We start from the raw sequence: 24,240 nt of genomic DNA, 5'->3' as shown, positions 1-24,240 counted from the left end.
GCCTAGCCGGCCAAGCTGCGTGTTAAAAAAGTTTCCCAAGTACACATCTTCACAGAGCTGAAGGCCGCCCTGGCTTATGTGAAAAAACTAGACAAGCAGCAACGTTCTTTGCCACCCAGTTCCCAGGCGGCTGCTGATGGCGACAATGACTGATTATTGTCCCTAGAATTGGGTTCTATTGTTCAGGCTATCTGCTATGATGTTAGCTGCTCTGCTAGATTACCACCTGCTCCCACAGCCGCACTTGTTTCCACTCTTATTTGTAGTTCTCATTTTTACTGGCCATTGGGTCCAAGGTTTTTTCTTGGCGAGGGGTACACTATTTTTCCTAATGTAATGGTCTGCCTTTACCTCTCCCTCACACAATTGATACAGGCCTCCAACCTTGGCTACCCGATTCCTTATTTGCTTCCATGCGATGTGCCCCCGGCGCAAGGGTGCTCCACTGCTCTTCCTTGGTTTGCATTGATATCCGCGATAATTTGCGGCTTGGCCACCCAGTCCTTGTGGCGGGGGTGTACGTCTGGCAGAACCATGCCTCCACGGGATGACTCCCTACCTTGTATCTTATCTTTCCCTTCCAAGTTGGGTTTCCCTTGGGCGGGTGGGGTTGGTACCTCAACCTAATTGGGGGGCTGGTGTGGGTGGCAGGGGGAAAGGTCTACTGGGCTTGTTGCATCCTCCTCGATGCTTGTTGTTTGCTTTGTTTTATGATGTTTCTTGCAACATATTGTATGCTACATCAGGTTCTGCACCCCACATCTCTTCACAAATATTCACGATTTACATTGCACATCTTTCCCCATCCATCGCTTATCACCTTTGCATCACAGTATGACGGACACCACACTTTGGACTTGGAACGTCAGGGGTTTTAATGACCATCGTAAGGCCCGCCTGGTACATGCCCACCTCATCCAACACAAGGTTGACATTTGTTTCCTTCAGGAGACCCACATGCTGCCTGCCACATCTTCCAGGCTTCTCTCTAAATATTGGGGTGAAACTCACTCCTCCTTTTACTCCAGCTACACTCACGGAGTGTCCATTCTAATGTGCAGAGCGCTTCCCTGGCACACTTCTCAGGTCATTGCGGACCCAGGGGGGCGCTTCATCATCCTGCATGGCACTCTCCTTGCCCAACCTCTAATCCTTGCATATATGGTTCCAACTCTGACAGCCCTGAGTTTTTCACACAGGTTTGGCAACACATCTCCACCCTGGGCCCTGCCGCCCCGCTTTGGGGGGGCGATTTTAATATTTTAATATTGCCCCTTCTGCCACCCTTGATTGCTCCGGATCCCATGCACTTCACCCACGTGTGACTTCTCTCCTGCATTCCATACTGACCGATAATTCCCTGCTTGATGCGTGGCGGCATACCCGCCCAGGAGTTCGCAAGTGCACATGCGTGATGGGCTCGCGGGGCTGATGGTCCTGATGCCTTTTAGTGGGTCACCTCCGTGGAGCACATGGGGCGCACCCTCTCTGACCACGCCCCCGTTTTTTTGCAACGAGATTCAAACGGCAATCACAAATTATTTTGAACTCAACGCTGGTTCAGTCGAATCCCCTCCCACGCTCTGGGAGGGTTTCAAGGCGGTGATCCGGGGCAAATGCATCTCCAAGCAATCGGGTGTACTGCACTCTATTCGAGGTGCTCTTGAGAGATTGGAGGGGGAGATCAGGGCTCTGTACTCCATGCAATCTCTGGACCCTTACCCCAACACCTTAGCGCAGCTCATGCAGAAACTCACTGATTTCAATGACGAGACCAATAGGGAGCTCTCATTTTTAGGCAGGGAGGCGAAGGCTCACCACTTTGGCGAAGGGGACCGCCCTGGCAAGACTCTTGCCAATCTCCTGCGGCAGTCTCATGCCACCTCCTATATCACCGCGCTCCAGGATGGAGGCCTGGACAGGATGACCTCTCCCAAGGAGGTGGTGGCCAGATTCACGGCCTTCTACTCTCAACTCTACACTGCTGGGGATGTGCCCCCGCGCGATCTCCTTGATCAATACTTCGATACTCTTCAGCTCCTCTGGCTGGGTGACAGCCACCGGGAATATCTCGACGAGCCCTTCTCCAAGGAGGAGATTTTGGCTGCTATCAGTGTCCTACCGGGCGACAAAGCTCCCAGATCCGATGGCTTTCCCACGTCCTTTTACAAGACTTTCGTGCCCCTCCTGCTTCCACACCTCGCCGCTATGTATAAGAATTTTTTGAGTGCGGACGTTTCCCTCCTTTGCTCCGCGAGGCCATGCTTACACTCCTCCTGAAGCCAGACAAGTCCCCCGAGCTCCGTGACTCCTATTGCCCTCTGTCTCTCATTAATACTGACAAAAAATCTTCGTTAAATTGCTGGCTTCTAGTCTTCTCCCTCTCATGCCCCTGATAGCTCGCCCAGATAAGTCCGACTTCATCCCTGGTCGCGCCACCTCGCACAGTCTCCGGACTATATTTGCCATCCTCCATCAAATTAACCCCGCTCTCCCGGCCGTGGCTGCCCTTCTGGAAGCCACCAAAGCTGTCGATACTCTTGAGTGACCCTTCCTCTTCTACCTTCTGCCTCGCTTAGTCTTTAGCCCGGTTTTTCTGCGCAAAGTCCAGCTTCTTTACACTCTCTCCACCGCTCGCCTTCAGATAAATGGTCAGATCATGGAGCCCATCCCTGTCGCCAGGGGGACTAGGCAAGGGTGCCCACTCTCACCCATGTTATTCGCTATTGCTATGGAGCCCTTTGCTGTCAGGCTCAGGCAACACCACAACCAGAGGGGTCTTGGCTTCACGGCTTGTGCCTTGGTCGTCTCCATGTACGCAGACGTCACGCTATACGTCCGCAATCCCCACTAGAATCTCTGCCCCATGGTCCGCGAGGTGGTGCGCTTCAGAGGTCTGTCTGGCATCCAGGTCAACTGGGGTAAGTCCGTTCTTTTTCCCCCTACGGATGCCACTGTTCCCTTCACTACGGACTATCCGTTTGTTTGGGCATCGGGACCCACTAGATATCTCGGCATATGGCTCAGCAGGGATGTGGATGAACTTTGGAAGGCGAATTTCGGTCGGGCAGTGGACTGGTTGGAGACCAAGATTCAACTCTGGCAAAGACTGCCCCTGTCCCTGGTGGGACGCATCGCCAAGATGGTGGTATTTCTGAAGTTTCTTTACTTATTTTTGAATTTCCCTATCCCCCTCACGGCTCACTTTTTTCGCAGACTCCGCTCACTTGTAATCACCCTTGTGTGGGCCGGGCACCAGCCTACAATTGCATACAACATTCTCACACTGCCCTTATCACGTGGGGACCTCGTAACCCCTTGGCCACTCCTGACTGCTCTCTTTTCCCCCGCAAAACCCCCACGCGGCGAAATAGACACTGTGGAGACCCTGTGCTGGGCCTGGGATGGAATCAGGAGGTACTCTGGCTCTAGCATGCTCTCTGCCAATGCCATGCCCCTCGCCCACAACCCAGCATTCCCTCCTCTGCAGACTGCCGGAATGGTCAAACGTTCAGCCCGCCTGGGGCTAGACACGGTGTTGGACCTTTACCCTGATAATACAATATTCACCCTTGCTGCCAAGTACGGCCCCATGGACACGCTGCTGTATTACCAACTTAGAGCGTCCTGCAGGGAGATTCACCTAGCATTTCCTCAGTCCCCCCTTCGATGGCTGCCCTCGACTTTGCTTACAAGTCCAGCTCCCCCAGCAAGCTGGTCACCAGGATATACGCCCTCACGCTGGCAGTGTACCCGACCACTGCTGACCGCGCCCACGCTGCCTGGAGTGAGGACCTGAGCGCCGACCTCGGTCTGGCTGTACTGTTGCAATCAGACTAAACGCCTGTCCCCCAATTACCGCCTGCGCCTCATACATTTTAAATACCTGCACAAATTATACTGCTCTCCTGTCACACTGCACAAAATGGGCCTCATCCCTAGCGACAGATGTCTGTGATGCTCCGCTCCCGACTTTTCCCACCTAGCCTGGTTATGCCCTAATGTCTCTGCCTACTGGCGTGATGTGTGTTCCGCCATCACCAAGATCACCTCCATGACTGTCACGCCAGACCCACTGCTGTGCCTCTTAGGCTTTGTGAAATACTGCCCAGATGCCTGCCGCAAGCTGATGCTGCTCGTTCTTGCACGGCGTAGGGTCTCCATGCACTGGGGACGGAGGTCTGCGCCCAAGATCAGCGCTTGACTCGAAGACGCCGCGCGCTGTCAGACACTTTTGTCTGAATTCTGGGGCCTAGTGCCAGCAGACCGATTGACTTTATCTCCAGCGCCAGAGTGCCTCGCCCTCTGCGGCCTCTCGTGCTCCCTCCGCTGGCACTCTGCTGGCAGCGGTTGTCGGGGCTGGCTCGTGATACACAGCGCCTCCATTAACACGCTCTAACGATAACTTACTATCATTCCCACTAACACCTGGACTCTCCCTGGCATTCCCCCGTCTTTCCTGGTTCGTTCCACGTAGTTTATTTCCACGTAATGTTCCGGGATGCTCGTGCATGATTGTCCCTACTGTGTATGTAACAGATGTGGTTTTTCTTAACTGATTGCGGACCTTCCGCCTGAATGCACTGTAATATGTTGTGCAACTTCCTCAATAAAGGTATTTAAAAAAAAAAAATAGGGCAAGACATCTGTCAAAGTGACCTGACTTCCTTGTGGCAGATGGGCTATCAGGCCACAGATTACTCTGGGAGAGTTACCGGAAGCTTCGCCAGTGTAGGCATAGCACTTCCCCGAATTTAAAAATAACAGGGGAACCTAAGTTTGTTGGGCAGGCACACCTCTGATTTACTATGTTGCTTCTGCCATACCAAACTCTAAATGAGGGACTTTTTCTTCTGGTGCATGTTTACGGCAAAGCCTCTTGCTTCTAAGAAGCACACAGCCTTCAAGCTAAAATTAGACATTTACACTGTCAGTCTTGGTAAAGCTTGAAAACTCCACTTGATAGGGCATTCCTGCCTAAATAAGGGGGGGGGGGGGGGATAGTCGGTGTCAAGCACCGCTGCCGCTTTTGTTACAGTGGGACGATATTGCAGCACTCCTGCAAAACTGGCCCCCAGTAACAAAACCGGCCCCAACGGATCAAAAACTGGCCCCCACCCTTCCTGGCCCACAGGGAAAATGTCTGGCGCCCACTACGACCTATGATCCAGCTTTAGCGCCAGTGGCACTCCCCAACAGTGCCCCCTCATCGCTCCATAGCCTTTCTCTAACTTGCATTTCATTTGTTGTTACATCGCTGCTCATACCAATGTAGGGTGTCAGAGCACTTTACGTCACGCATAAATTATACAGAGACAATGAGTCATACGAATATAAATCCGCCTAAAGGAAATGTTACATAGGACAATGAGGATTAAAAGGTGTAGGACTCATGCCATCCATACAGGTAGGCAGTATATTTTAAGCGTGTTTGGTCTGTAGAAGCACAAACTCTGGATTTAAACTGTACCACAGTTGTCCGGATTGGCTTTATTAATAAGAATGTATTTCTACCAAAGTGAACCGTTTCTAGCAACATTAGGATAATGAAAGACTGGGGAAAATCATAATGTTCTAACCTGTACCATGGAGTTTGCATGCAGCTCTTTGATGACGGTTCATAGCTCACTGTGCTAGTTTAGGATTGATACGAATGAACTGCAAGTAACCAAAGGATTTCTGTGACAAAAGCAGCAATGCACTCTGCCATCCACATTAAATACAGATCTGTGGTCTGCAGGGTACACGTTATTAGCAGCAGGCATATTAGTTCTCTGTGTTACTTTATAAATGTAAATGTGTTGTACTTGTATAGCGCACTGTTATCCTGGGGTGTCCTGGCGCTGTACTCATACTGCTGTGGAACCCTTCCTGGCTTTTCCCTGTGAAATGTCCACTCCTGGGCACCCCCAAGGTGAAGCCAGGCATTCCAGCGCTGTTGTGGACATTAAGCAAACTATTGCAATGAGTTGCAGAGTGGGACCCATGATTAGAATAGGCACCAAGGCGAGAATTAACAGGTCCAAGGAAATTGAGCCCAAGACCCACCGAGGCAGGAATTGAACCCTGGTCCCGGGCCAGACCTCTGCATCAGGGTCTGCCGCTCTAACCATTGAGCCACACTTCTCCACATAACAAGTCAAACTATCACTAGACAAAACTACGATCTCTCTGCAGCAGGAACACTAATCACCAGAGTTATCTTGACATTTTTATGGTTGCCTGAAAACTGCTGGACACACAAGGATCTCTGCAGCAGGTGCTATCAACCCATTAGATATTGCTGAACACATCGCCCTTTGCCAACCCTCTCACTCCTTCCCACCTGAACTCAGCATCAGGCGCGACTGCACCAGTCACACCACCCTAAAGTAGGCCCAGACTGTAAGGGTATAGAATCCGGCATGATTTTCGATTTGCTGCTGTTCTCTTTGTGACATCGCTGAGAAAGCTTGTTAGCTTTAAATTACCCCCAGAAATAGGCATTGGTGAGGGCAGTAGAGTGTTGGAGTAGAGCAGCCATCTTGCCGAATGATTGTCACTTCTCACTTTCCAATACAAAACACACATCTTCCTGGAAGACATGAGAATCATTTTTTATTTTTACTTTGCTCTTTTCGTTCATGACATGCTAAACAGTAAAATCAATATTATAATAAAATATAAGTGTTTTTTCCCTTTTATCCTACCCCATACTATTTAATTTCTTCTGGGCCAAACCCAAATAAACACACAACAAAGGAGTGATTTGGGTGTCTGCTGCGAGAGAGCTCCCACATCTGTGAAATATCCTCATTCACCACGCAGGTCTGCTCAATGATGGCCTTTATTATGTTGTTCAAACATGAGCGCAGATGGGCCCACGTCGAGAACCCCCCCGGCCATCATAAACGCAACTGCAAGAACATAGTCTGGGGAGGTTCAGTACTGGAGGTTTTCTTCCCTGTACTCTATGAGCCCTCAATGTGCTGAACAGTTTGTGTTCTTGGAAGTCGTATTGCTAATTAGAATCCCGACCCAGAAGTATTAAATTAGAAATGCACAGCCAGCACACACCCCATCTTAGGCGTGCTTGGTAAGATGAAATAGATCCCCATCCCTTAAGATATGGCTCACCTTGTTATCACCTCCTTTGAGGAAAACATTCGAATAACTATTCAGGAGCAACCCTGATACAAAGAAGCCCATCTCTGCCTACTTTGGTATTGAGTAGTAGCGTGCCGAGTCGGAGAGGTTGGATACAACAAAGTGTTTTTTCCCCAGAACATTGTAAGCTTTGAACCGTTGGCTATTGTTGTAATTTTCTCAAACTTACTAAAAGATTCCTGCAAAAGTCATTCTTGCGGAACAGGATTCCGATCTAAGATACTCGTTAGTGGGTGAATTCTCGGCAAAAAACTCTTTTTTTGAAAGAAGTTTATGTCTGGATGTTTGGTTTCTGAAGTTTTTGAAAGTTGCAAAGCCTTCCCAACCTGCAAGGTTTGTAAACTTCTCAAATATTTAAGAGTTAAATTTAAGTGTCGTCCGCACTTTGGGGCAGATTTATGAGCCCCTTGCCCCTCATTTACGCCGCCGTTGCGTCACTTTTGTGACGCAGCGGCGGCGCAAATCCTGCGCCATGCTGTGGGGTATTTACAAAGTGACGCATCTGGCAGATACGTCACATTGTAAAGCCCTGTGCCACATGTAGGCGTTCTGGAGCAGGGGGGGGGGGGCGTTCCGGCGCAGGAACGCCTCCTAAAAGTGGCTGAGTGAAATCTACAAGATTTCACTCAGTCACTTTTAAGGCCATGCTGCGTCAAAACCCTGCGCCTGCTTGAAGCAGGCGTAAGGATTGACGCAGCATGTAAGGGATAGGGCACCCCCGAGCCTTGCTGGAGCTGCGTCGCGCTTGCGACGCAACTCCAGCAATGCGCCGCCTTTCCGACAGGAGATGCGTCACGCATCTGCCCATCCGAGTGCCACGGTGCACCGCATTGTAAATGCGGCGCATCAATGGTGGCGCACAGGTGGGCAGATGCGTCGCAACTCTTCTGGCGCATCTCTGCTGATTAGCAGAGATGCGCCAGACGTCATAAATCTGCCCCATAGAACTGAGTCAAAGTGTGCGCGTAAAAAAAAAATCTTCATTTTAAATAAGTCGCCATGGTCTCACATCTCAGATTTTAATGTTGATGTCCACACACATTGTGTTCAGTCTATATCTAACCCGTAGTAAATAAAATAAAAAAGCTGATTTACTAGCAAAGCCTGTCCTCACGTTAGCCATGGACGATAAATGTGAATGGTTCGTTTGTATTTGTATTTCATTGTATCAGTTCTTTTGCACATGTGCCATGGAGCTAGCAATGCGAAAACAATTACATAGTTGTTTATTGGAGATTTCTGTATTGATCTAATGATATCCACTTAAATTATCTAAGGACACAGTACGGACAAATCTAACAACACAATATTCGTATGTAGCTTTCGTTTATTTTCAAGTCTGGCCCAGAGACAGTTTAGCTGTCTCACTAGGCTCATGATTTCACACAAAAATCATAATAACATATATCGACATATGCATAAGGAGAGGTGCTTACAGTCAGCCTTCTTCATCGACTGGTCTGTTCAAATGTCATTCAAATTTGATTTTCATCGGCCACAGCATATAATATGGGGCAATGGGTCAATCCACGTGATCAATTGGCCGTATTGGGCTGAGGGATGGTATTTTACCAGGTGACGTTGGCACAGCCGCCAGAAAGGTAGTGCACTTCAGCTCCAGGGCTGGTGTGCCAGGCTTGCAAGTAACTCCTTCACTTTTATATTTGCCAAGTTTGTTTGCATATTACTTATATTTGGAAAAAATGCACACTTGCCAAGGCCATTTTGCCCATGCATGTTGTTGAATAGTTGAATTTGTATATGGTTATATATGTATAACAAACTACTTCGGGCAACAAAGGAAATTACTTTAACACTTAATTAAATAAGAACATTTGAGCAAAATAATCATACAATGGTGAAAATCGTGCCTTGATATTACAATAAATGCAGACTTAATCCATTAGAAGACATTGATACGGGTGTATATGTAAAATAATTTCATTAGCAAAAGATATGATGAGTTCAATACTTTAAAAATAGTGAGGAGCTCAGTTGTAGCAATTACCACATATATGTCCAATCACTATAATAATTTTTTAGTGTCCACTGCTAGGATGCACAAATGTGCCAATCCAATCTTGTTTTTTATGATGCCCATATCAATACTTCTTTATTGCACTTGCATTTTTTTAATGATTATGTATCTAACAATGTATGGAGCACGAAGGGGAGATTGAGTCGAAGTTTCGGTCTCTAAGGTTACTTAGTAAAAGTGAGCTTCCTCAGGAGTACATGCTTTCAAGCAAAATGGCTAACCCCAATTTCATCACAGTGTTTTTTAGGCAAGAGCCAGAGAGGCATGCCTCAACTGTAAACACATTTACTTATTTGGCAAGTTCTTTTTTTTACCATTTTCTATGCTTTATTCAGTCCTTCTTTATGATTTCTCTGTCTCCTAGACCTCCCCCAGACTTACACTGTTTGCTCTCATCCATCATGGATCTGTTTGACCTGCAGTGCGCTTCCTAGCAAGCTATCTATGTTGTTGTCATTTGTATATACTCTTTGGCTAACATAAACGTAGCTCTGTACCTTGGGCACCATTGTATTACTCACCACTGGATTTACTCACTATTTATTTACATGTATGTTTACACCCATAAATACACAAGTTTGACACTTTCCAGTATGAATTCATGGATGATATGTATGTTGTGTCAAATATCTTTGTTACTCCATACCTTAGTAATGCCCAGGGCAGCAACATTTTGGCTGTAGGACGTGGTCCCATTTCCTGTGCCCCAAAGGCCAGCGAGGACACATCCAATTCCCTCCATTCCTATCCCTCGGTTTAAAGCATGGGTCGGCGGGGGAGGCGCTCCTGAGAGTCTGGCACAAGCATAGTAATCACCAATGGACTCTACTGTTGATGCCAGGACTCCTGAAATCATGCCAAGAACAGACGACAAACTCACAGTAGGAACACCCCATTGTCCTGTTTAAACAGAAACACAAAAACAGAACACTAATCAATGCAATGCAACATAAAGCATTAATTATTTTTTAATAAAATACTGTAAAAATGCTGTTTAACCATAAAGTCGCATTGATTTCCCCAATACTTTCCTGTTTACCTACTGCTACTACATTTTAAGTATATTTTGTCTACGCTGCATAAATAAGTCCTATGTACTGACTCTACAGCATACAGTGTGTATGATGTGTGTCCATAGCTTACATCTTATAATTATATTTGTTAAGCCTTAACATTTGTCACCCACTAATGGGCAATATTCAGCACTATTCCATGTATGTCACAAGTGTCCAATGTTGGTACCAGGGAGCAGGATCTATACCAGTCAGTCAGTCAGAATAACTTTATTTCGCCAACACAATGAAGGCATGAAAAGTATACTACAAATAAACATTCCACAACATTACAGTAAAGTTAAAACACAATGTATTATACAAATGTACCACATTAAAATGTATACACACATAATTATTAACACAATTCAATAAAGTAATTCCTCTTTAAAAAATAAGATTATCAGATTGAACAGATTAAAAAGAAAGATGCCAAAGATAAACAGGTAAGAGGGTCAGACAGTAACTGCAGATAGTAAAGGGCCACACAATACTGTTTGAAATTCATTTTATGCATGAGGGGGATAATAAGCCTTTTCCATTCATCACAATGAAATTTACAGAAAGTGCATATCATTCTGTATAGATCGCTCACCCCAGGTACAAAACGGGAGATCAGAGGCAACATAAATATTACGAGGAAGACCTAACATCAGAGGGATGTAATTTAACCGTAATCCAACCAGGATATACCTGTGTTGTAGATTAGTGACGAACGATAGATATGTTGAATTTATATCCATTTCCTTTATGGTGGGGGCTGCCAGGTAGCTTTAACTGCCGTCAGCTTAGTATTTAGAGCCACCCTTCTTGTCTGCAAATTAGATAGCAAATGAACTTTCAAGTCATTCTTAGAAACAGACCAGCAAGTTGTAGGGTCTACAAGGAGATGATGTAACCCAGCTGTTTTCAGAGTAGATTCAACATATCATAGCCAGCTGATATTAGCCACCCCATCTAATTTCAAAGCATCCTTTACAATATCTTTGTCAATGAAAGAGTCTCCTTTCGCCATATTGAGTGCCACATTAAAAAACAAGAGATTTTATCAGTAATATAAGGGACTCTCAATTCCATATGGCAGTTAAAATTGGAGCATGACTTTGGCAGTGATATTAACTTTAAAAAAACGTTATCTTCAATAGATTGCAGTTTCGCGCAATCTCTGGTTCCCCATACAGCCCTCCATAAGTGGCAGCAGATACCGTCTTAGCTTCGTGCACTGTTTTTATTATATCAACAGGTTTTAAACTAGTTTTTTTTTATAAATAGTAAAAAAGGCCCAAAATATTATTTTCCATCTGCATCCCCCTATTTACAATCATGTTTTGCCAGTTAATTTGACGGTCAAATATAATCCCTAAATAGTTAAAAGAATCAACAACTCCCAGTTTTCCCCCTTCAGTGTTAATTTAGGGCTGTTTCCGCTGTTTTGGGCCGGCCACTAGGATAAAGGACTTCGCATAGTTAACTTTCATATCCACATTGCTCATAAATTGCGTACATTCCAACACTAAGCAACGCAGCACATTGCTGGTGCAGGCTAAAACTACTGCGTCATCTGCATATAATAGTATTGGTACTTGTAATGAGTCAATATAAGGGACACCTGGAGTAGATCCCAGCAAGGCAGATTCAACATCATTGGTATAGAGTGCAAATAGGAAGGGGACAAGAACACACCCCTGCCACATACCTCTAGCAATTTTGAAATACCTCGTACACTCACCTCCCTTTCCATAGCGAACACAGGCTGAGGCACCTGAGTACAAGTCGCAAGTAATATTAATAATATTTAAGTAAATCCCCGTTGCCTCCATGAACTGCCACAGCCTAGGCTGTGCCACACAGTCAAAGGCTGCGGACAGATCCATGAAGGCAAGATAGAGATGGCCCTTTTAAGCTTCCGTATATTTTGCTGTGATTAGACTCAAGTTCAGGTACTGATCCACAGTGCCTTTACCTTTTCTAAAGCCAAACTGACATGGGGTTATAATGTTCTTTTCTAGGGCCCATTCCTCCAATCTATTTAAGAGCAGCCGACCCATTAGTTTTGCGGTAGAATCTATCAAAGAAATAGGTGTACAGTTTTTCGGAATTGACCTATCCCCTTTTTGTAGAGCGAAACAATTACAGTTGTCTTCCACGACGGAGGGGCACCTATTTGGGCAATTTTATGAAAAACATTTGTTAAAAGCAAAGCTCAAAGATCTTGGTTTTCCAAAAACGAATCGATAGGGACTTTATCCGGTCCCGGTGCCTTTGCATGTTTACACTGGTTTGTTTCTTCATGTGTAAAACTAGCAGCGTCCCCTGCCCTTGCTAAAATTAGGGGAGTAAACTGAGCAGTTACAGTCTCAACAGCTCCAAAAAGGCTTTCAAAGTGGGTCACCCATTCCTCCTGTTCAACATGTGTGTCATGGACTGCTCTTCTCTTAAAAAAGGTGCATTAATCAAAGGCCAAAATGCCTGTGAACTTTCTAATAAAGCAGCATTTAGCAAATTTTCTCACCACTCTTCTTTTAGGGCTTTCACCCTATTTGTCCTTGCTTTTTTATAAGCTTGACGCAAAGACTTAACCTAAGGTGGGTTTGAGGTTTGGACTTCAAGGCTATATGAAGATTTTGTAATGTTGTATCACATTCCTCATCAAACCAACTACATTTTTTACAATGCCCATTACGTATAACACAGGTTAAATTGTTTTTAGCATCAGATAAAATCAGTTGAAAGGCTGAGACCGTGCTGTCGTGGGAGACGGAGTCTAGGCAAAGCATTATCTCCCCAAATCGTTTGTAGACTAGATTGGCCAAGAACCTCCTAGTATCCACTCTTTCCCACTTCAGAACAATGCCATTCTCTCTTGCATTACAGGGTTTACAGGAAACTTAAAAGCACCTTCATTTTTCTTTACAGAGGTAATAAGAAAAGTTATTGCAGCATGATCACTAAAAGGATAAAAATCAATCTCAAAGTGAGAGAAAAGCCCTCTTATTGAATCAGAGACCGAAACATAATCAAAGGTAGAGGAAATGAGACGATTTAAAAAAGTAAATCCTAACTGACCAGTTAAAATTTCTGAAACATTTAAAAATACAAGATTGTTTATAGTTAATAGTCTGTTTAAGGCATTACCATACTCGGTATGACCAAAGTGAGGGACACTCTCCCCATCCTCATCCTGCAGTCCACATTCTGGTATAGTAATCTTGTCACAAGGGTGAGCGTTAAAATTCCCGAGCCAAATTATATTGCAGGGTTTAGTGCACTTGTCTTGCAAGTTATTAATATCTCTTTCTAAAGGAGCCAACACCGCTGCTTGATTGCTTCCAAAATTATTATAAAAATTAATAAGGAGCCAGCATTAATCCACACAGTACTCTATTAAAATAATATGATAATAATGAGATGTATTTAAAAATGACTTCACTTTAAGAGGAAACACATTAGAGAGTAGAGTCAGTACACCACCCTTAGTCCGACCAGCAGGTGAGGGTATGGCAGAAGTTTGAAAAGAACGATACCCATTCAGATGTATTGATTCAATTTCCCAAGTCTCTTGGAAGCACACTATATCTTTGGGTGTCAACAGAGACACCCACTCTGTATTAGACCTTTTTTGATTGCAGCCAACAATATTCCAAGACATAGCCGGTATAGACCCTAAGAAATTCTCTTGATGTATCGGTTTCTGAGGCATGTTCAGACTGTCTAACTGCATACCTATTGGCGCTTGAGGAATTACAGAAGGAGCAGTAAGCAGAGGAGACCCTTTTTGTAACTCTATAACACCATCCCAGTTGGCTAATGTAATCTGGTCATCCAGTCAGTCACAGGTAGACAGCCCTTCTAATGCAGCAAACCTATTCCTAAGAGGAAAACGTGAAACTAAGGGAGGAAGAGGTTGATTGAATGGTTGACGAGAGGGCTTCCAAGTAGTATGTTTTCTAGTAATAGGAAGCTAGGGAGCAAAAAAAGGTTCATTAAAGAAACCCAGAAGAAAGGCAAAAATTTCGAAGTGGAATGATGGTATACTTGGTAACCCGAATAATAGTTCACCCACTATATGATGATTATCAAAATTCAATATAATGCAGTCACCTTTAATAGTCTTAGGAGCTGTTCCTACCCAAGTAACCCTTCTAGCTATAATAATATTTTTATGCGCATTAACATTTTCTCCTAAGCAATTAGATAGCCAATGCTGAGATTTGTGTATTAGCTGCTCCGTAGTTTCTATCGAATTTGATTTCAATTCAGGGACATTATCTAAAACTATAACATACAGGTAAGCTGCTGGCGGGAGATCTAACCTTCCTTTAGGTTTTCCAGTCTCTGCTAGATACTGAGGTGCTCCCCTTCCCAAGCAAGACGCTTGGGCTCTATCCTCCAAGAGGGGAGAGAGAATAGAAGGACTAACATAAGGGTGGGTACCCATGGTCTCATTAGATATTTGTGGTTCACCACGTGACCTAGTACAGTCAATATTCTCATTATTACATTGTGCCTGAGTCTGAATGGAACCCGGCAAATCAATAGACAGCCCTGTTGTTTGTTGAAGATTATGACTTTGCAGGCTATCAGTAGCCACATCGGGCACCGTATGGGGCACCCTACCCGGTTGAGGATTAGACCTCGCTTTGTCTGTTAACACAGTAGTATTAGGGGGGCCTGGTTAGAAAGATAAGAAGCCTCTAAAGAAGATAACTTTTCCTCTATTTGGGTTAATTTATACAATATAGGAATTAAAAGTACAGTCACCATAGTCACTATTCTTTTCAATAAATCAGAGCTATAAACATGGTCTTCCCCAAATGGGGTTGATTAGTGATTTAATTTTGCCTAGTAGCTCTTCGGTGAAGAGAAGGTCCTAAATCCAATTAATCGTTCCCAGTGGGTTTCTCTATGCAAGCCCTTTTCAATGTTTTTTGTTTTAAAAGGCCGCCTCCGTTTCTTTTCCTAGACTTTGCGTCTGAGTAGTTATTCTCCACTTGGACAGACGTTAATCGCTCCTGAGTTGCATTACAACGTTCAGATACAGTATCAGTTGATGAAGATAAATTCGCCGTTGGAGCTATAGCGGAGCTGGATTCGCCTATTAATTGGCCAGAATTCAATTGATCAGTGGCTAAGGCTCCTCCACCTAAATAAGAGCGTTTATGCAAAATTAGTGAGTCCAGGGACAGCCTTCTCTAAGTTAATTCAATTTCATGAGCAAGGACGAATTCAGTCCTCGTTAAGAAGGCATCCAGGGTCCCAACAAGTCCAGGCCCTTGCTTTTTCTTTAAAACCTTCCTTTTGCTCATTTTTAATCCTCAATAGGCAGTCTCCAAAGAGTCAGTGGATTACACCTTCAATAATTAAAAGGCAAACAACAGTACCGTTTATCACCTTAGTCCCAATAGACAAATGTACGGGAGCTCAGACGCCCTAGTCACGATGGGCTCGGTAAAGCTGTACAAATGCTGCCAAAGTGACGATGTGCTCGATAAAGTGAGAGTGCTATCTGCCACACTCAACAGGTGGTCTCCCCAGCCGTTCACGTAGTTGATATACAGATAAGAGGAGGAATAGGGCCAACGGCCCTCCTACATTCCCCTTAGATGCTGAAGGATCACCAAGAGTGCACCAGCAGATGGGCAGGGTAGACACGGCGCTTCACTAGGAGTATGGGAGTGTCTCCAGTAACAGGCCAAAAGAGTAGGCCCAACCCAGCCTCTTCCAGGCTATGACGGGCTTGGATGGGCCCGCCATTGGCCCGGGCTTTGCTAGGGCGCAGCCCGGGTGCGCCTGCGTGCATCCCACGCTGCGGGAGCTTTGGCAGCAATTTAAACCCCTCCGGGTGCTGCCGATGACATTGACGGTGTACGCGCCGCATTGCAGCGTGGGGAATGCAGCCCTCTCCCCCGCAGTGGCACCCGTGGTTTCTGGCGGTGTATCTGGCTACGGCTGGCTCTCCCGAGTGCCAAAAAACAAGATAACTTGGCTCCACATTTTCTGAAAAAGTGCTAACTATTTAAATGAGTGACATAGGTAGATTTATTTTATGTGGATATCCTAAGAATCTGTCATGGATCTGGCCCATAGGGACCCACAGCAGACTATTATGCTCAAAGGTATTTTCCTCACTGTGATGAGAAATTACACATCCCATCTTGAGCAATCAACCACGCTACCTGTACCACAATCTCAAATCTCTCCTATCAAAGATCATTAAATAGTGTCCCAAGACACGTACTCTTTGCTTAGCCCCAAAGCAATTTTATAGTGCTATCTGATCGCCTGAAAGGGTTTTAATCATGTAAATGTGTTGCTGCAGTAGGAATACAATGTGATTTTAGAATGACTTAAGAATCAATGTAGTTACTCAGTAAATGGAAATAATTTTAAAATGTGTAATTGTATGCATCTAATGGTAAAAAATGGGAACTAGCAATAGAACAATAGAAATATATGTTACATTTTATATAAATACATTGAGAACTGTTTGGGTTTTTCCTATTGCCTGTTTATGAAAACCATCCAGTGATAATCAGGGAGGAAGAACCAGTTCAGTCTTAAAACTACAATGTACAAGCACCTAGTCATTCTATACGGTTTGATAGGCAAAACATGAATGGCCAGACCAAAGGATCATGCTATAGATTGTCTTTATATGAACAACTTAGCAGCAAAACTACACTAGCAATAACATCTGGAAAAGCAATAATTGAGAGAACCTGTCTGTCTTGAATGATCTCATTCGGATAAATCTTCCAATAAGGAGTCTTAGATCCTTCTCTTTCTTTGCTGCTCACTCACAGGCACTTTTTAAGATTGATTTAAAGTTACTGATTGAAAGTTACTGATAATTTATTTAGGCCTGCATAAAAAAGGGTTTGAGTAATGTGGGCTGTTTTCACTTCGTAGAATACTATGTTTTTCTTTTGCTTTGAATTTAGCTGTGTTTTCCCTTTGCCAAAACCTGGTCCTCTCAGGAAGAACATGCAAGTGTTGTATGAATATTTTAAAGATGGGTTTTGATATTTGTGTGTTCCCCCTCTTCAAAAACATGCCAGAATAATTAATGTTAGCAACACTGGGTAGGCAGAAGAGTACTCTCAGGCATTACTTTTACCAACCTCTCGCTAAGTGATGACAGCACTAAAAGGAAATGGGAATGGGTCCAGGCCAGGACCAGAAATTAGTTCATTGATAACACAAGAACGTTTGTTCTAATTTCCAGATTCATTGGCCCCAGGGAGCAAGTAGCACCTTTCAGACTGTGCTCTTCTCTGAGAATATGTCATACACTGATAGATTTGCCACAGTGCTATCCGTGGTAAACCTTTGAAAACAACCATGAGGGGCAAATATCTGGATGCAACTTTCCCTTTTGCAGATGTGGTGTAATGATAACACTAATGCTATTGTTGCTAGTTTTATTCTGTGGACTAGATACATAGATGACGTGTTTCTTCTATGGAAAGGTTCTGAATGTGATGTCAAAATCTGTATTAAAAAACTGAATATTAATAAAATTAATCTTCATTTTACCAGCACCATGAGCCACATTAAGATTGGTTTCTTGGACACTAGCATCTTTGTAGAGACAAATTATCTAGTAGTTTCTTTAGGAAGCCTACTGCTGGCAATACTCTAATGCATGCCAACAGTATCCAACCTCAGCATTTGATTCATAGTATCCCCTATGAGGAACTTTTGAAGACTAGCGGAAACTGCAGTACAGAAGAGGGTTATCTTCAGGAGAAAACGTTAATGATACAGAGGTTCAAGGAACGTGATTACTCTAAAGCTACATTTAATACTGCTGTGCAACAAGTTATCATGATAAAAAGGGAGGATCTTTTATCTACTATGAAGTCTCAAAAATGCAAAATAGATAGAGAAAAAGTGCAGGTCAGCGTTATTACTACTTATAGCATCAAATCTGGTGAAGTCACATAAATCAAGTGCCAACTCTAGGCGTTTCTACAGACTGATAATGTTCTCCACAGTATCATCACAGACCGTCCGGGAGCAACGTTTAGGAGAAGTAATTAGACAAACTAAGCCTCAATCTGATTATAAGTGGTGTATTTTCTTGCAATCAGGCCCCTCTTGGCTTCATTACTTGTAAGAAACGTAAAGCATGCAAAATGAGTGCTAATGTATTTGAATTTACTTTCCCATCCAACGCCAACAGAAGGATAAATACAATTATTACATGTAACTCTAATTTTATGATCTATGTATTACAGTGTTCTTGCAAAAAGAGTTATGCCAGTAGCACAATACATCCATTAAAAAAAAAATGAGTATTAGAACTTCTGGGAGCCATTAAGAATATAGGTCCACGGGGGCGTGGCTTGGACGCCGAACAAGATGGCCGCCTGAGACCGGAGCTCTCCTGCGCCGCTGCGGACTCTTCATCTCTTCGCCGCTATCTGCGACCGTTTCGGCTGATTCCTTGCGGCTCCTTTAAGCGGATGACTTCGCGCTGAAGATGTGACCGCCAGACTTCGTTTCTCAGTAGTTTTTGGCCCGTTCTTGCCTCTCGATTTAAGTCCCTCAGCGCGGCCGCCATTTTGAAATATGCGCGATGTGTGCGCGACGCTGAGGTGACTGCAGACATGCTCTCCTTGTTCTTCCTCCAGACACTGGACTTTATTATTAGCAACTAAGGACCTCTCCTTTGTGTTTTGTGCCCTGCCATTGCACTATGCCTGCAAGTTATTCCTCATGTCGATGCTGCTTCCTGAGAGACCCCTGCGTTCATGTTCCCCTCGCAGGCTGTTACGTATGCTGTGCTCTTTTTTGATGATTTACTTCAGACTCAAGGCGTAAAACTCACTGCATCCCCATTACGTCTACGGGCTGGATTTTTGTTGCAATTCTTTCACCAAGTCTCAGCGCATATGGCATTCGCGCCCACTGGTGATCTCCCTGTTACTACTGGAAGCAATCTTTAACTCCTGTTTGCAACACCTCTGAGTCTGGGGATTCTTCATGGTTTTTGTTGTTGCCCCTTATTGCTCCTGTTGACCGCTGTGTTTTCCGACCAAGTATATTGACATTCTTTGCTTTTTGAGTACAAGACGTTGCGTTGGATTGCTTCTTTTTCATCCTGTCACTGGCACGTTCAAGCTTATATGGGCAAGCTACGCAACCCAAAGTTTGTCTTTGTGCCCTCGAAGACCCCACCTTCCTCCGCCTCTTCTTCAACGGCAGGTCACTCTTCTCATCCTTCTCCCACAGATCAAATGGCGACGGCATCCTCCATCCGTTCTTCTCCATCACAGCCTACCTCCAACAAGTCTTCTCCTTCTGCTTCTTTACCTAAGCGCTTGAAGCAAGACTCTTCTCCTCCTCCACCTGAGTCTTCTCCATCCCCTATATCTATGGAGCTGATACTAGAGGAGATTCGCGCTTTGCGTCCGTTTGTGGAGGAGACCAATACCAAGATGCAGCTTTTTGAGGCTAAGTGGTCAACTATGGAAGTTTGTGTTTCTTCCGTGGAGCAGCAGGTTACAGAGATTCAGTCAAATTCTCAGCGCATCTCCTCTCTGGAAAAATCTCTTCTCGCCCTCCAACAGCACACTGAGGATTTGGAAAACAGGAATAGGAGGAACAACCTACGCGTTTATGGCCTGCCGGAGTCCTTGGAAGGAGATGATCCTGTCACGTTCTTCTCCTCTTTTCTTCTGAAACTTCTGGACCTTCCTGCTACTACCTCTCTAAGTATCCAAAGAGCTCATAGACTTGGCCCTCGCTCCTCCTCCTCAACCAAACCGCGAGGGGTCATCATCCTCTTCCTCAAGTTTACTGATCTTCTTCTGGTCCTCTCTACTGCTCGAGCAAAGCGCCAAGTGTCCTGGATGGGTCAGAGAGTTTTTCTCTCTCAAGATGTCTCTAATAACACTACTGCCAGAAGAAAGGAATTCTTGTCTCTTCGAGCTCCTCTGCGCTCTATTGGAGCTAGATATGGTCTCTTTCACCCCTGTACCTTCAAAGTAACTCACCAAAACAATACTTGGACCTTCCAAGATCCAGCTGAACTCAAGAATTTTATTCACATTCAGACCAATGCTGGCATGGACACATCCAATCCTGCTACTGGTTGATTATTTTTTTATTTTATTTTTTTGTCTCTCTCCTTGCAGGTTTTGCTGATATATTTTTATCTTGGTTTGCTTTTTCTCCTTTCGATGTGATTCTATAGTGGTTGTTGGTTTGGGTTCTCTGTTTTTCATATAACATCTGCTTTTGTGTTGTTTTCCTTGACATGATTTTTGTATAACGTGTCTCTTTTTCCCTCCCTTAGATTGCTCGATCCGCTCTTTTGTGTTCCTCTTCATCTCATACGATTCGTCTTTCTCATCTCCCGTCCTGGTGCGGTGTGTTGTTCTCCGGCTTAGGAGGCCGTTCTTGTCGAATCCTCCCATACCCCATCGTCATCTTGTCATCTCCCTTTTCCCCTCAGGTATGTTTTCCTCAGTCATCCGTTTTGGATATGTACTGTCTCTTCTTGTACTTCTTTTTTCTTCCCTTTTCCCCTCTTTCCTTCTTCTTTACTTTTCTCTTACTGTATCTCTTGAATTTCTTTTGTCTTGCTCTTTTCTTTCATTCATTTGTTGTTGTCCTTTATGGCGTTCTTGTTTCTATGCCTTTTCTGTGTTCCTTGCATATTTTATTGTTTTTAATTCAAAGTTATTTCATGGAATGTGAAAGGTTTCGTTAACCCTATTAAACGACAGAGAGTGCTTTCCCATCTAGCCTCTTATACTCCTGATTTAGTTCTTTTACTGGAAACTCATCTTTCTGAGGCGGAGTCTCTTAAGTTGAAGAGAGTCTGGGTGGGAACGGTCTTATTCTCTCCTACATCTAATAAAAAGAATGGTGTGGCCATTTTGTGTCACAAGAAACTCAAGTGTAAAGTTCTTTCTCAAGAGAATGATGCTGATGATGGTTGGGTCTTAGTTAAGCTGTTAATCAATTCTGTATCCTTGACTGTTTTTAATGTTTATGGTCCTACTCATCCCGATTGTAATTTTTGGCCTCTAATTTTTCAAAGTTTTCAATACAGTGATTCCATGTTCATTTTGGGGGGGGGATTGTAATCAAATTGTTGACCCGTTTCTTGATCGCAAATCCTCTGCCCGCTTTACCCCTCACAAATCACATACGCAATTTCTTGACACTATTTCTAAATCACACCTTCTTGACTCATGGAGGCTGTCCCATCCTGACACTCTAGACTATTCCTTTTTTCACCTCCTCATGCCTCTTTCTCTCGGATTGACTACATCTTCCTTTCTCAGTCTCTTTCTCAAAATCTTCTGTCCTCGTCTATAGAGCCGATAGTTATCTCAGACCATGCTTCCATTGTCACAGTTCTTGATCTTCTCCCTCCTCATCCCAAATCTTCTCGTTGGCGTTTCAATAATTCTCTTCTTCTGGATCCTCTCTTTTCCTCTTCTTTTCTTTCTTTTGCCACAGAATTCTTTTTATTCAATTCTGATCCCTCTTTAGCTCCTCATGTTATCTGGGACTCTTTTAAGGCTACCGCTCGCGGTTTTGTGATTGATTTTGTCTCAAAGAAAAATAAATGTTACCTTAAGAAACAGAAAGACCTGCTAGCTCGTATTAAATCCCTGGAGCATAAATTCTACACTTCCTCTACTAAAACTATTTTACCAGACCTTATACGCGCCAAACTCGATTTTAACAAAACCACTACTGACAATGCTTCTTCAATTTTACTGTGGAGCAGTGCGCGCTACTACGGAGGTCGCAACAAATCAGGTAAACTTTTGGCCAATTACCTTAAGTCTCGTAAGGAGCGTAATTCTATTGATTCGATTTATTCCACCGATAATCTTCTCTTGCATAAGGAGCAGGATATTCTCGCCCAATTTCAATGTTTCAACCAATCTCTTTATACTCCTCAGTCGCCTCCCTCTGCTTCTCCTATTCAATCCTACTTAGATAATATTCCTGCCCCCTCCACTTCTCATCTTAACTTCCCTGGTCTTGAACTTGATCTCTCTATTACTGAACTGGATAGCGCCCTAAAGTCTTTAACTAAAGGTAAATCTCCGGGTCCTGATGGTTTCTCTGTGGAATTTTATCTGCATTTTCAGACCTTCTACTTCCTAAACTTCTCTCACTTTTCCAGTCCTTTTTTACCTCTGGCACAGCTGCTGGTACTTTTCACGAGGCTACGATTTGCCTTATACCTAAGGAGGGTCGCGGCCCCCAATTCTGTAAAAACTACCGACCAATATCCCTAGTTAATGTAGACTACAAATTATTTGCTAAACTTCTTGCCTTACGCTTGGATCCTCTTCTCCCGCATCTCATTGGCAAGGAGCAGTGTGGTTTTGTAAAGGGCAGGCTTACCTCGGATAATTCCCGCCTTTTCCTCAACGTCCTAAATAAAGTACCTTCTCTCAACATTTCTTTAGCCGCCATCTCGGTTGATGCTGAGAAAGCTTTTGATAGAGTGGATTGGTCCTTCCTGTTTGCCTCCTTGCGCTGGCACGGTTTTGGCCCTAATTTTATCTCTCTTGTTTCTTTACTTTATTCTGCCCCTAAGGCGTCTGTTTTAGTCAATGGTCATCTATCCCCTTATTTTCCCCTACAGCGCGGTGTCCGTCAAGGTTGCCCTTTGTCCCCTCTACTTTTTGTTCTGGCCTTCGAACCATTTCTTACGTCTATTAGAAATAACATATCTATTTCTGGCTTCCCTTATGACAAGACTCATTTGAAACTCTCTGCGTATGCAGATGACATTCTTTTGTTTATTTCTGACCCTGACCAATCCATTCCGGCCTTACTGCTTGAGTTTAACTCCTTTTCCCAAGTTTCTGGATACAAGATCAACTCTGATAAAACTGAGATCCTCCCTCTTACCAAATTTTGTCTCCCTCATCAGTTCTCGACCACTGGCTTCGCATGGAATTCCTCTAAAATTAAGTATCTTGGAATATGGTTCTCTAACTCCATCTCTTCATCTATTCAGTTGAACATGTCTGCTGTATTATCCCGTATTGATAAATTGTTCTCTTCCTGGAATCCTCTCTTTCTTTCATGGTGGGTCGGCTGGATTCGATCAAAATGATGATATCTCCCATTCTTATATACATCTTTTCCACGCTCCCCATACATATCCCTGATATCTACTTCAAACGCATCGACTCCTGTCTCTCTAAGTTTCTATGGAATCATAAAAAATCGAGAGTTGCTCTAGTTGCTCTTCGTAAACCGAAATCTAATGGCGGAGTCAATTTTCCGGACTTCCGTCTCTATCATAAATCTTTTTCTCTCCGTCAGGCTTCTAATTGGCTTGTTCTCTCACCCTCCCCTCTTGCTCCTCTTTGGCTTTCTATTGAACGCTCACTCCTCTCCTTACTCTTTATCTGAGATTGTACATTTCTCTGCTAAGAACTTAACCACTCCTCTACCCCTGTTCAAGCACACTTCCTCTCTTTTATATGCTCTGGTCCGTCCTGATCCTGTTTCTCGTGAATCCATTTTGGCTTCCCCTATCTGGTACAATTCACTTATTCTCCTCAATAATCGTCCTATTTGTTGGAATGTGTGGAGATCAAAGGGTCTGATATGGGTTAACCAACGTTTTGATGGTCTTCTTCCATGTTCTTTTCCTCGATTCCGACTTTTGTTTCATTGCCCGCAATCCTTTTTCCGCAGATTCACTGTCCTCATGGCCATCATACTTGATGTTTATTATTCCCTTCCCTTGTCATCCTCTCCCGTATCTCATTCCCCACTTCTTCAGATCTTGTCTACTCTCCCTAAAGCCTCTCTTATTTATAAATTCTTCTCCTCCCCCAATCCGACCCGCCCGAAATCTAAATTGGAATGTGCTTGGGAGTTGGATCTGGGCTGTGCTTGGCCTATAGCTGTTTGGGACAAAGTTTGGTCCAGGTCCTTAAAAATTTCCCGTTCCGCTTCACTCACTCAATCTATGTTTTTTCTATATCACAGACTATATCTCTCTCC

The 24,240-nt window shown here is 44.1% G+C and overlaps 1 protein-coding gene across 1 annotated transcript in view; it reads right to left on the bottom strand.

Moving 5' to 3' along the window:
- The window catches only part of LOC146855952 (solute carrier family 23 member 1-like), a 1,135,305-nt gene that overhangs the window by 243,590 nt on the left and 867,475 nt on the right, over positions 1-24,240 (bottom strand). Inside the window, exon 12 of the mRNA XM_085653904.1 lies at positions 9,831-10,084. Within this exon, the coding sequence (XP_085510030.1) occupies positions 9,831-10,084 (254 nt within the window). The remainder of the gene's footprint in view (positions 1-9,830; positions 10,085-24,240) is intronic.

The sequence above is a fragment of the Triturus cristatus genome, chromosome 4_1 (genome assembly GCF_964204655.1).
Source record: "Triturus cristatus chromosome 4_1, aTriCri1.1, whole genome shotgun sequence".
Lineage (NCBI taxonomy): Eukaryota > Metazoa > Chordata > Amphibia > Caudata > Salamandridae > Triturus > Triturus cristatus.
The sequence above is the reverse complement of the archived record's forward strand: the minus strand, read 5'-3'. Positions and strand labels throughout refer to the sequence as shown.